The 13,452-nt window shown below is 46.2% G+C and overlaps 1 protein-coding gene across 2 annotated transcripts in view; it reads left to right on the top strand.

Moving 5' to 3' along the window:
• The window catches only part of ADD2 (adducin 2), a 111,943-nt gene that overhangs the window by 84,049 nt on the left and 14,442 nt on the right, over nt 1-13,452 (top strand). For both annotated transcript variants that reach the window (XM_007970312.3, XM_007970313.3), the window contains exons 11-15: nt 5,479-5,736; nt 6,874-6,993; nt 7,866-7,955; nt 9,934-10,081; nt 11,752-11,880. In XM_007970312.3, the coding sequence (XP_007968503.3) occupies nt 5,479-5,736; nt 6,874-6,993; nt 7,866-7,955; nt 9,934-10,081; nt 11,752-11,880 (745 nt within the window). The remainder of the gene's footprint in view (nt 1-5,478; nt 5,737-6,873; nt 6,994-7,865; nt 7,956-9,933; nt 10,082-11,751; nt 11,881-13,452) is intronic.

Below are 13,452 nucleotides of genomic sequence, written 5' to 3'. Positions count from 1 at the left end.
CAGTTAGGTTGTTGAAGCCTCGTTGATGGGAAATTTGATTTAGAATGTGTGGTTATTCTAATAGTAGTTGAATTTTTGTAAACTGTGGACTTCGCCACCACCAACTAAGTGCTGTGGATGTTGTCATATCTGCAGAGTCCTCTATGAAAAGTTGTAGTCTAGGCCGGGCGCAGTGGCTCACACCTGTAATCCCAGCACTTTGGGAGGCCGAGGAAGGCAGATCACGAGGTCAGGAGATTGAGACCAGCTTGACTAATGCAGTAAAACCCCGGCTCTAGTAAAAAAAAAAAAAAAAAAAAAATACAAAAAATTAGCTGGGCTTGGTGGCACACGCCTGTAGTCCCAGCTGCTCAGGAGGCTGAGGCAGGAGAATTTCTTGAACCCGGGAGGCAGAGGTTGCAGTGAGCTGAGATTGTGCCACTGCACTCTAGTCTGGGTGACAGAGTGAGACTCCATCTCAAAAAACATAAAAGGTCATAGTCCAGTAAAAACCAGGACACAGAGCCTATCTTATACTGGGACTTTGCTCATATCTTTTATATAGTTAATTTTGTCTTTCTGTCCATTTCATGACTTTTAATGCAGAAAACACATACTACTACTAATTTTCTTAATCCTAGGCAGCACCTTTGTAACAATATCCTATTGTAGTGAATAAATGAACTAATCTATCATGTAACAAATTAAACTAGCATGTGTCTAGGAGTGGGCTGGCTCTTCAAAGGATACAAAAAAAATTTTAAGACATACTTTCGTCTTCTAAGGGCTAATAATTTAGCTGATAATATGGGATATAAACAGGCGACAATTCAGGAACAAGAGGAAAGCATATGCAATGAGGAGCTAATTGCATAAGAGGCTGTAACTTCTTAGATTGCTCAGAGAAGTGAAAGCTGAACTCTGTTTATAACGTTCCGTCTGATTCATTTTTCTCATCCTCACTGCTACCATCTTGGGCCTTCTTTATCATGTCAAGGTTATTGCAATAATGAATACATTTCTCCCTGCCTTCGGTTCCTCCTAATCATCTCTACTTTGTTACTAGGCTGACCATGAGGGCCACTTTATAATAATGAAAGGTACAATCCACAGTGAAAATACAACTCCCATTAACATTTGTATGCTGCGTAATCTCTGCCTAAAGAAAGCACCATGACTAGATGGTTTCATACAAGAATTCTTTCCAACCTTTAAGACACAGATAATTCTGTTATTTAAACTGTTTCAGAGAGGAGTGAAAAAAGAATACTAAGCCATAATAATTGTAACATAATTAGACCAATTTTTCTTTGAACGTTGATGAAAAATGCTGCATGAAAACTAGTAAATAGTATCAAGCCTAATAGTAGAATAATAATATACAATAACTGGTGGCTCATTCTTAGAATTCAGTGATGGCTTAATAATATCAATCTATAAATCTTTTAAATGTATTTCATAATATTGAAGCATCAAAGGATAAAAACTTTTGATCTGTCCAGTATGGTGGCTCACTTCTGTAATCTCAGCACCTTGGGAGGCCGAGACAGGTGGATCACTTGAGCCCAGCAGTTCAAGACCAGCCTGGGCAACATAGCAAGACTCTGTCTCTACAAAAAATACAAAACATAGCCAGGCATGGTGGCATGTGCCTATTAAACTTTTAAACAAAACAATTATTCTTGGTCATAGCACTATTATTTAATATTATTCTAGAATAACACTGGAATTCAATCCAAGGCAATGAAGCATAAGAGGTATAAATATTTTCACTCCTGTAATCCCAGCACTTTGGGAGGCCGAGGCGGGTGGATCACGAGGTCAGGAGATCGAGACCATCCTGGCTAACATGGTGAAACCCCGTCTCTACTAAAAATACAAAAAATTAGCCGGACGTGGTGGTGGGCACCTGTAGTCCCAGCTACTAGGGAGGCTGAGGCAGGATAATGGCATGAACCTGGGAGGCAGAGCTTGCAGTGAGCCGAGATCGCACCACTGCACTCCAGCCTGGGCAGCAGAGCGAGACTCCGTCTCAAAAAAAAAAAAAAAAAAAGAGCTATAAATCTTTTAAAGGAAAGGAAATTATTATTTACAGATAATGTGGTTACATGCCTATAAAGTCCAAAAAAAATCAACTGAAAAAAATATTAGAAATAATGAGAATACTTTTATAACCACCTGATGGGTTCTTCCTGCCCATTACACAAGCAAAATCATTTCACAGAGACCATGGCATTACAGTAAAGAAAGAGTTTAACTGATGCGAGCCTGGCCACACCATGCGGGAGATAGACTCACATCAATCTCACTGAAGCCTCAGAGGTTAGGGATTTTTCAAAGGGGGTTTTTCAAAGATTCCTGGTCTTAAACTCTTGGGCTCAAGTGACCCACCTGTCTCAGCCTCCCAAGGTGCTGAAATTACAGGTGTGAGCCACTGTGCCAGGAAGATTCAAAGATAGTTTAGTGGGTAGAGGGCTAAGGTATGGGTGCTGCTGATTGGTTGGGGATATAGTCATAGGAGTGTGGAATATGGTACTTGTGCATTGAATCTGCCTATGGGTGGGGCCACAGGACTGACCGAGTCCCAGGGCCATCCAGTTGTCAGAAATGCAAAAGCCTGAAAAGATATCTCCAAAGGCCAATCTTAGGTTCTACAATAGTGATATTATTTACAGGAGTAACTGGGGAAGTTGTAAATCGTGTGACCTCTAGAATAATGGCTGGTAATTATTTAACTATGCCTACATCTTAGAAAATTCAGGCCCCTTTCCTCTTCCTAACTTGGTGGTCTTTCATTAGTTTTACAAGGGCAATTTAGTTTTTGGGAAGGGCTGTCATCGTTTACACTATAAATTTCTCCTGAAGTTAGCTTGGCTCACATCCAGGAATGAGCAAAGCCAGCCAGCTTGTGAGGCTAGAAGCAAGACAGAGTCAGCCGTGTCATATCTTACTTATCTTACTGTCATAATTTTGCAAAGGTGATTTCAGTTTAAGGTGGTCAATTATGCAAATATATACAAAAATCAGAAGTTTTTGTGTCTTAACATTAACTACTTTGAAAATATAATAATGGGAGAAAATCATCCTATTTGCAAATGGAGTACAATCATAAAATATTAAAAAGCAGAATCCATTTTTTAAAACCATAAAACTTTATTAATAGACATCAGAGAAAACCTGAAGTCAGTGAAGAGCTATAATTTATTCTTGGTTAGAAAGCTTCAATAGGGTAAAGACGTTACTTCCCCAAAATTAATCAGTAAACTCAATGGATTTCTTTCAAAAATGGGGGAAGGTACAAGGACTTGACAAAATGCCCTTCCATGTGAAATTCAGGATGGCTAGGACAATGTTACCAAAATAAAAGTAATTAGGAATACTAATTCCACCATGACAAAGTGTGATAAAACTTTAGCAACTAAATGGCATGGCACTAGCAGAATGGATGTGCAAAACAACGCAACAGCTTAGAGAATCCAGAAATAGATCCAAAATATATGAGAATTTAACACAGGAAAAACAGGCACTTTATAAATCAGTGGGGGAAAGATAGACTACTTGCCATCTGGGAAAGAAAACTGAGGCAGATTGCTACTTCATTTATTTCAACAAGATAAATTTCTGGTTTATCAAAATGGTAAACATAAAAAGTGAACTCATAGGGGTATTAAAAAACATAGATTTATGTTTTTGATACCCTTGTGTTAGGGAAGACCTATCAAGCACGGCGGAAAAGTCTGCAATCATGACAAATATTGATAGATACGATATTAAACAATTCAAAATGTGCATTTCTATAAACCACTCCCCTGCCATAAACAAGGTAAAAGACAAAGTATGGAGGCAAATATTTTCACCATCTATGATAGTGAAAAAATTAATATTCTTAATTTACAGAGCTTACAAATCAATGTGAAAAAGAGAAACATCAATAGAAAAATGGGCTGAGGCCGGGCACGGTGGCTCAAGCCTGTAATTCCAGCACTTTGGGAGGCCGAGATGGGTGGATCATGAGGTCAGGAGACGGAGACCATCTTGGCTAACACGGTGAAACCCCGTCTCCACTGAAAAAAAATACAAAAAAACTAGCCGGGCGAGGTGGCGGGCACCTGTAGTCCCAGCTACTCGGGAGGCTGAGGCAAGAGAATGGCGTAAACCCGGGAGGCAGAGCTTGCAGTGAGCCGAGATCCAGCCACTGCACTCCAGCCTGGGTGACAGAGCGAGACTCCATCTCAACCAAAAAAAAAAAAAAAGAAAAAAAGAAAAATGGGCTGAGAACATAAACAATTTACAAAGGAAAATAGTTAAGTAGCCATTATATGTAATTGGAAATATCATTTTACTAGTATCAAACATACATGCACACACATGCGTATGCATAGAGATAAGACTGGAAAGGTTTTTGGTGGTTGTCTCTGGAGTGGGAGTTTGCATAAAATTCAGTTTTTTCCTTTTTTTTTTTATTTCGCTTAATTTTTCTACATGGATCTGTGTTTCCTTTATAATCAGAAAGATACCTTAATGCCATTTTAATTTAAAAATAAGACAAGGAGAGTTGAATGTTGCTCCAACAGCTGCCAAGATTCTAGAATGTTTGTTCTCTCCAAGAAGCAGTCAGCTCCAGTTTTGAGGGACGTGGCCTTGCTTAGGAGACAGGAATGTTCTTGAGTCTGCTTTCAGGGTTCTTAGAAGGAAATGGTTTTTTTTTTGTTTTTTTTTTTTGAGACGGAGTCTCGCTCTGTCGCCCAGGCTGGAGTGCAGTGGCGCAATCTCGGCTCACTGCAAGCTCCGCCTCCCGGGTTCACGCCATTCTCCTGCCTCAGCCTCCCGAGTAGCTGGGACTACAGGCGCCCGCCACTGTGCCCGGCTAATTTTTTCTATTTTTAGTAGAGACGGGGTTTCACCATGGTCTCGATCTCCTGACCTTGTGATCCGCCTGCCTCGGCCTCCCAAAGTGCTGGGATTATAGGCGTGAACCACTGCGCCCGGCCGAAGGAAATTGTTAAGAAGCTTCAGAGTCAAGGAAAGGAGGGGTGACTGGCAAATCAGCTGGGAAGCTTTTAAAGATCCTATAGCCCACGCCACGCAGTGATCTAATTCAATGGGCAACTCTGCATCAGGGCCCAGACGTCAGTGTTTGTGTGAAGCTCCCCCAGTGATTCCAGTGTGCGGCCAGGGCTGGGAGCTACTGGACCAGAGGGAATCTTTGGCTCCATTTGGATGAGGAGCTCTGTCTGTCTGGTCCACAAAGGTCTAAGGATTTTCTCAGCCCAGATCAGAGGACTTGTTGAGGCAGAGAAAGAGAGGGGCTGGGGGACCAGGAGGAGGGAACAGTTCTGAAATATATCAGAAGAGTGGAAAGCCTAGATTGTTTAATGGAGATTTGGGTTTACATGAAGAGTCCTTTAAGCAGATGGAAGGAAAGGTGTGTGTGCGTGTATGTGCATGTACAGGCCTTTTTTCTCACCCCATAAGTGGTTCTGTTTTTGTCCTTTTTAGGGCTACAGAACGGGCTACACGTACCGCCACCCCTTTGTTCAAGAGAAAACCAAACACAAAAGTGAGGTGGAGATTCCAGCCACGGTCACAGCCTTCGTGTTTGAGGAGGATGGTGCCCCAGTACCGGCCCTGCGACAGCATGCCCAGAAGCAGCAGAAGGAGAAGACCCGCTGGCTCAACACACCCAACACCTACCTGCGGGTCAATGTGGCTGATGAGGTCCAGAGGAGCATGGGCAGTCCCCGACCCAAGACCACGGTAAGGGGGAGCCCAGGACAGACCCGGGCAGAGAGGGGCAGGCTGCATTTGCAGGATGAAGCAGCTTTAAAACGGGAACAGAACAAACCTCTCCTGCCCCAGGTTAGTAGCATCCTCTTTGGGCTTCCTGTTTGGCCTCTGGGAGCAGCTGCTCAGGCCCACTGAGCCCCTGACCGCTTCCTCCTTGACCTCTGCCTGAGGTTTTGGATCTAAGGAGCAGATTTCTCCAGAAGGCAGTTGGACCAGGCATATGACGCAGAACCAGTTGGTTTGTGTTTCTTTCTCCCACATCCACAGGGGGCTTCTGGGAAATTCAAGGGAGGAGCATTTAACATTGGGACTTCAGATCTGATGCAAGTCCAGGAGGTGGGCTGTACAGCCACTTCTATGAAGTTACCTTTTCTCTCCCTCTCCCCACCCACAGGCTCTCAATTTCTCTTTAACATAAAAGTAGCCAATAGCCAAACAGAATAGCTCTTCATAAAACAATATGAAGCTCTCCACGGTGGCTCATGCCTGTAATCCCAGCACTTTGGGAGGCTGAGGCAGGCAGATCACGAGGTCAGGAGATCGAGACCATCCTGGCTAACACGGTGAAACCCCATCTCTACCAAAAATACAAAAAAATTAGCCGGGCGTGGTGGTGGGCGCCTGTAGTCCTAGCTACTCAGGAGGCTGAGGCAGGAGAATGACATGAACCCAGGAGGCGGAGCTTGCAGTGAGCCAAGATCGCGCCACTGCACTCCAGCCTGGGCAATAGAGGGAGACTCCGTCTCAAAAAACAAATAAACAAACAAACAATATGAAGCTCTCCAAACTCAAATCAAGTTACCTAATACCGAAGCCCAAGTGGTTACCTGTGTGTCAAAGCTGGTTCCCAAGGTTCTGACCCCGACTCTTGGACGTTCTTTATAGCCGACCTTTGGCCTGAGGGCCTTCATTGGTAACTGGGTCATCTGTTGCTCTTCTCTGCTCCTGGAGACAGACATCAAAGATGTCCAAGAAGAGAGAGTGTCTCTGAGTAGGCTTGCTGACCTTCCACTCAGGCCGTTGGGCCCAGATCTCATGGGTGGATCACCAGGGAGGATGCATGGGCCTGTTCCCTCACCTCAGCCCCATGGCCTTGTGTTTGTGCAGTGGATGAAGGCTGACGAGGTGGAGAAATCCAGCAGTGGCATGCCGATTCGCATTGAAAACCCAAACCAATTTGTGCCTCTCTATACTGACCCCCAGGAAGTGCTGGAGATGAGGAACAAGGTAAGTGGAGGCCGTTTTTCCTACTCTCTCTTCTCCCACATTGGGGGTCTCAAGTCCCGCAAATGGGAGCTGAGTTCCCAGGATGTGCCTGACTCGCTGACATCTCACATGCCTCACAGGAGAGGGAAACTACCATTGACTGACCATGGCCCAGGTGTCGTGCTAAGCACTGCACTCATGTGGTCCCGTAACCCTTTACCTAGAGCAGGGCTTGGTTTACACATCCGCTGTGTCTGAAAGACCTGCCCACAAAGTGAATTTTAATGAATTTTATACCATTTTCCTTTTGGTTTATTTGCAATATTTCAAGATCACTGTGTGTGTTTCCAGACCTTTGCCTGACAGTTCACTTGCGTATATTTTTAATGTTACTTTAAAACTGCAGTTGTAGCAGGCACCTCTAACAGGTCAGATCACTCACAGGATAGTGTTGCAGTGTGTGGGCCTGGATATCCTACAGCACTTGTTGAAAGTTTAGATTCCTGGGTCACCCTCCTCTACCACCCTCCTTACCTCTCCCCTCTCCCCAGACATTCAGATTCAATGGTGGGAGGGGGTGGGTGCCTAGAATCTGTATTTAAAACAAATTCCTCATGGGTTTCTTAGGATCAACTATGCTTCATTTTATTTTTCATAGTTTATAGCTCCTTCTGGTTTCATGAAAATCTGGTGCTTTACATAAATTGCTAATTCACCCTGGAACAGACTTGGAGGCCCCCCCCTTAGACTGCAAGGATTGCATTAGGATAGGAGACAGGCTCCCACACCGCTGGAGGACCTTTCCAGACCCCAGGCACACCAGTATGCCCCCTCCCAAACTCCACGCTGACCCCGAACAGCCAGCTCACTCTCTCTCTCCCCTTTCCACACAGATTCGAGAACAAAACCGACAAGATGTGAAGTCAGCGGGACCTCAGTCCCAGCTCCTGGCGAGTGTCATTGCTGAGAAGAGCCGAAGCCCGGTACAGCAGAGGCTGCCCCTGACTGGCGGGGAAACGTGTTTGCCTTCGGGGTCTTCTGTGCCTGGGGCTGGGCTGCAGGACCCTTGAGTCCTCATACCCACCTTCCCCTGTGATCTTGGGTACTGGTGCTCTTGCTGCAGAATGGAGGCCCACCTCACAGGGGTGCTGTGAGGACCAGGGAGGACAATGTCTGATGGCCCTGGTGGGCACTGGGCAGGGGAACAGCAGCCCAGCCTGCCCGCAGGAGTGATGCGGCCAGCTTCCGTACCTCCTGCCATGGAACTCCACTCTGTGCTCCCTTACTACCCCATGAAGTGGGGACTCACAGGCTTGGGGCTGGAGACTCCCAGGTGCCCCAGGTGTGCCCAGCCCTGAGTGTCTCTGACCTCTGTGCCTGGTATGATGTCATCCAGCCAGAGTTCTGGGAAAATGATCATGTACCCATAGAGAGGGGGCATGAAGACAAGACCTATGCTCCTATGGGATGGGAAAGGACAAGATTGCCCACACAAACCCACATTGAGTTAGAAAGTATTGTCATTGTTTTTGTGCTTGAGATAGAACAGTGTTTTGTCTAGTGCTTAGCAAAATGGGTGAAGTTCAGAATTCTGGCATGTGTTTGAAATCACTGCTGCTCCTTACAAGGTAGCAATGGACATTACATTTTCCTTAGCAGTAAAACTCGGGGAAATACAGGAAATGTTCCTCTCTACAGGGCAAATTGTGATGATGCAGTGATTTCAGATCAAGACTGCAGCCCACAGGGTGGGTGCCCGTTGGCAGGAGAAGTGCGAAAGTTGCATCATCACACCTACCTCCCCTCAACCCCAACTCAGCCAAGATGGGGAACACTGAACATCCTGTAGGGTCAAGGATAGAGATAGCCATGTTCTCGGGGGAGTTGAGAGTTTAATACAACAAGCAAAACTTAAAAAACAAACAAAAATCTCCCCTGCCGTTTATACCAAGTGCTCTTCTCAGAGTCCCTCTTCTTGGGTTTTTGGTCTTGGATTCTCGGTTGACTCCGTGATTCCCTACATTAGGCCTGCTGTGGCCTCCCTTTTGGAAGGGGCACAGGGGCCAGAAGACCTGGCGGGCCAGGGCAGGGAGGACTGGCAGGCTCCAGGCTCACCTCCCTTTGGCTTCACTCTCTTTGCTCCTCAGCTTCAGAGTGCTGCGTCCTCAAAGGCCAAGATGAGGATACCAAATTAGGAAAAAGGGCTGTGGAGTCTGAATTTTAGTCCCTATCTTGGGCTGGAGGGGTCAAAGAATTCCTGAAGCTTATGCAAGGGCTGGCTGGTCAGCTCCCCAGAGCCAGGGGCTCCACAGAGGTGGCAAAACCCAGTGATTTTGCCAGTATCCCTGCAGGGACCTGCGGTACAGGCAGGTTGAAGATCTGAGACTCAGGAACCTTGGCCCCTTTGTCACTTACGACTTTGTGCGAAACAGGACTAACAGTTTGGACTGAGAGCACTGAAGCTGCTGTGTGTTGTGCATATAACTTAATGCTGTGTGTTGTGGCTTGCACTGCTGTGGGGCGGGCGGGGAGGGCAGTGATGGGGAATGGCTGGCATGAAGCTTGCTTGAGCCAATGCTATGCTTGCTGGGCTTTGGCTGACTGCCTTTGGGCCACCAACTGTATTTGCATAGTGATGGCTTGGAAGTGTCCATAGAAGGGATTGCAATAAAGGTGTGTCTTCCTTCTGCTTGGGAGCATCCTTTGATTTTATTTCAGGGGCAGACTGTGGACCCCCTATATTCATCCAGCCAGTTGCAAAAATCTGGGTCTAGGGGTGAGGTAGCAATGGGAAGGAATGAACAACCCCTACCCCAAGGCCCTGAGCTGTTTCCAAGGAGCTGCATGCCATGCTGTCCCTAGCAAGACCGCTTGCAGCCACATGAATCTAAAAGGAAGCTGGGGCCTGCGCTCCAACTGCGGCGTTTAGAGAGCGACACACCCTCTGTGGTTAACTTTCAGTCTACAGAGAGCCAGCTGATGTCCAAGGGCGACGAGGATACCAAAGATGATTCAGAGGAGACGGTGCCCAACCCCTTCAGCCAACTCACTGACCAGGAGTTGGAGGAGTACAAGAAAGAGGTGGAGAGGAAGAAACTAGAACTTGATGGTAAATGACCCTGAGGCACCCTTGCTTCTAAGTCCCCAGGGTGGAGGGGAGAGCTCAGGACCACCATGAGAGGACCTTCCTGCTTATCATCAAAGAATATATCTACCGTAGTTCCATTAATTGCAAAAATGCCCTTCATTGCTCTGTTCCTGACAGTTACTCAGTTCCTTCATGACGTCACTTGACCCTCTCATAAAGGAGTTAATACTTGTAATGTGCTTAGAGAAGTGCCTAGAAATATGGCTTAGGCCAGTAAACACCAGATCAGTTTTAGCTATAATAATGATCATAGTCATCATTATTATTTCCCACCAGGTCTAGTATAAGTCTTTTAGCCTGGCAATCAAAACCCTCCACCAGCTGACACCTTTATGTCTTTTTCTCACTCGTTTATTTCAGAATCTTGAGTGAAGCCCATCTCTCCGTGTTGACTCCCAAATATTCACTCGCAGTAGCTTATGTGCCCTTGTTCCTACCTTTGTCTCTTCCTGGCATGGTTCCCCTTCCTGGCTAGCCTGGTCAGTCATCCACACTTCCAGCTTCTTCTTAAACCCCTCTCCAGCTAGGAAGGCCACCGTGTAACCCTCTCTATTCCACCCAAATTGAGCTGCCCCTTCTCTTTGCTTCCTGACCACTTGGGGTCTGAGATACATAATTCAGCTTTTGGTTGTGTCCACCGGGCTAGACTGTCACGCCCTCAGGGCAGGGTCTTCCACCATCTCCCCTCCTCATCCCAAGTCAGCCACCTTCCTGGACACAAAGCAGGCACTTAAAAAAACCCTTGCTGGCCAGGCATGGCCTGTAGTCCCAGCACTTTGGGAGGTTGAGGTGGGTGGATCACTTGAGGTCAGGAGTTTGAGACCAGTCTAGCCAACATGGTGAAACCCCGTCTCTACTAAAAATACAAAAATTAGCCAGGCATGGTGGTGCGCACCTGTAATCTCAGCCACTCAGGAGGCTGTGGCAGGAGAATTGCTTGAACCCAGATGGCGGAGGTTACAGTGAGCTGAGATCATACCACTGCACTCCAGCCTGGGTGACAGAGGGCGTCTCCATCTCAAACAACAACAACAACAACAAAAAATCCCTTGCTGGCTTGCTTGGAGCTCTAATGTGTCAACTGAAAAGCAAATAGAAGAACATGGCACTTTATATCCCTAGGGATTGCTTGGACAGAAAATGTAAATTTGATGAATTAAACAGTAGTTACATGCAAAGAAATCATGGGTGTTTTTAAGGGGAGTCAGCAAAAAATAAATAAAGGGAGTTGGTGGTTGTGGGTCCACCTCTTACCTATTGATGTGCTCTGTGCTCACAACATAAAGCTCCTGGCTGGTTCTCTTCAGAGACAGGACAGGAATGAGAGCCAGGCTCTGGTCCGGCCGTGTGCAAGTTCTCCTGCAGTGTTGTCCTCCACATCTGGAGTAACATATTGGTAGGTGTGTTTCGATGAAGGAAACATGACTCCACCCTGTCCCATTGGCCTTCCCAGGGAAGTAGCAGAAATCTAAAAAGGTTAGGGGGAGCAGCTAACTTCAGCCAGAAGGTTCATTATCAGCCAGAAGGATTGATGACCACATAGAAAACAGTAATTTTTAGAAGGCTTTATTTCCTTGCCTATCTCTTCTCTATTTGACCTCTATCCTGAGGTGGTTTTCTGTTTTTTTCAGGAGAGAAAGAAACTGCCCCAGAAGAGCCTGGCTCACCTGCAAAGTCTGCACCTGCTTCTCCAGTGCAGAGCCCAGCAAAGGAGGCAGAGACAAAGAGCCCTTTAGTCTCTCCTTCCAAGTCTTTAGAGGGTGAGTCCGGCTGAGCAGGCTGGGAGGGAGGGAGAGGGGTGCATCTGCAGGCTGGGAAGGTGCCCTGCCTTCCACCCGTGTTGCCCCTAATCTGAAAATCTTTCCCCTCTGCTATTTCTAGGGAATCAGAAATAGGGGTTATCGAGTTTCATGTTGTTTCACTCACAAGCTATAACACTACACCTTGTAGCTTAAACCCAGTGTAAGCAATGAAGAATAAGTGTCCCCCGGCTCCTTGCCTCAACTCAGACCTGGCTGGGGCTGTTAGGCCTTTCCAGATGCACTAGCCCCTTTCTCAGATTTTAACGTGTGTAGGGACCGTGTGGGGATCTTGTGAAACTGAAGATTCTGCTCATTAAGTCTGGGATGTGGCCTGAGATGCTGAATTTCCCAGGTAAGGGTGATGATGTCATACTCAACCTTAGCGGCACATTGGAATCACCTGGGGAGCTTTAACAGGCTTGATCCCACTTCCAGCTTTTCTGAGTTAAGGAAAACTCAGAAAAGTCTTGAGTCAGGTGGGTTGAGGAGTACAGCCTGGAGTTTTCACATCTCTAAAGTGTGGTCCAGGTTGAAAACAGCTTCAGTAGAGAGATACTAGGTTAAAGAACTGAGTTCTAGGCCCAACTGAACTGCTAACTAGTAATAACTGCTAATTTTAGCAAATCAGATAGCATCTCTGTGCCTCAGTTTCACTGACTGTCAGATGGGGCTCCTAATATATTCCCTTTTCATACATGTATAAGGGAAATGTAGGTGAAAACATACTTTGAAAGAGTAAAAGCAGGACTTAAATAATTTAAGATGCAATTATGGTTATGGTTAATAATATACATAAAGTGGATAAGAATTATAGTTCCTGGTCATCTAAATCATAGAAGTATCTTTACTGAGCTCCTGGAATCACTCCAGGGCATGAACACTCCATCCCAGGTCCCCTGGAGACCCCCACCAGACAGAGCCGTCCTACTCTCCAGAGAGCAGCAATATGGTGGCCTATTGGAATCTTCTCCCTCTGGGATAGAACGGCCACACATGTGGATTCCAGTAGAATCCCCAACCCTGAGCTCCCTCCACAAGCAAACTACTGCCTCGTGCAGCGTTGCCAGAGGAAACCCATCTGCTTGAGGCCAGAGCCCAAGCGGATGTCCCCTAACTGTTGTGTTCATTGTGTCTCACCGTGGTGTTGTCAACCTGTCTCCACAATGTCTTCCTTTCTCTTCCCATTTGTGCCTTCATCAAAGGAGTTTCCTCTGATTCTGAATACTTGTCTCTGTAGTAAGTATAGAGAGGCTGTTTACTAACTCACTGCAACCCTTGCAATGGGGGAGGGAGGATTTTTTTTTTTTTCCCCAAAAGAAATCGATTTCTCCCCATGTTTTTCTTTTGCGACTCACAACTCTGCCTTTGGGAAGTTTCCTGGCTGTAAAATTCATGGCCAATTCCACATGCACTATGCATGGATTAGGCTTCTCTATGGGAGATGTGGATATACACACATGGGCCACACACATACACAAACACACAAGCACACACGCCCAGAAGCAACAAGCTCCCAAGAGTTTGCAGGCA

Source organism: Chlorocebus sabaeus, chromosome 14, assembly GCF_047675955.1.
Source record: "Chlorocebus sabaeus isolate Y175 chromosome 14, mChlSab1.0.hap1, whole genome shotgun sequence".
Classification (NCBI taxonomy): Eukaryota; Metazoa; Chordata; class Mammalia; order Primates; family Cercopithecidae; genus Chlorocebus; species Chlorocebus sabaeus.
The sequence above is the reverse complement of the archived record's forward strand: the minus strand, read 5'-3'. Positions and strand labels throughout refer to the sequence as shown.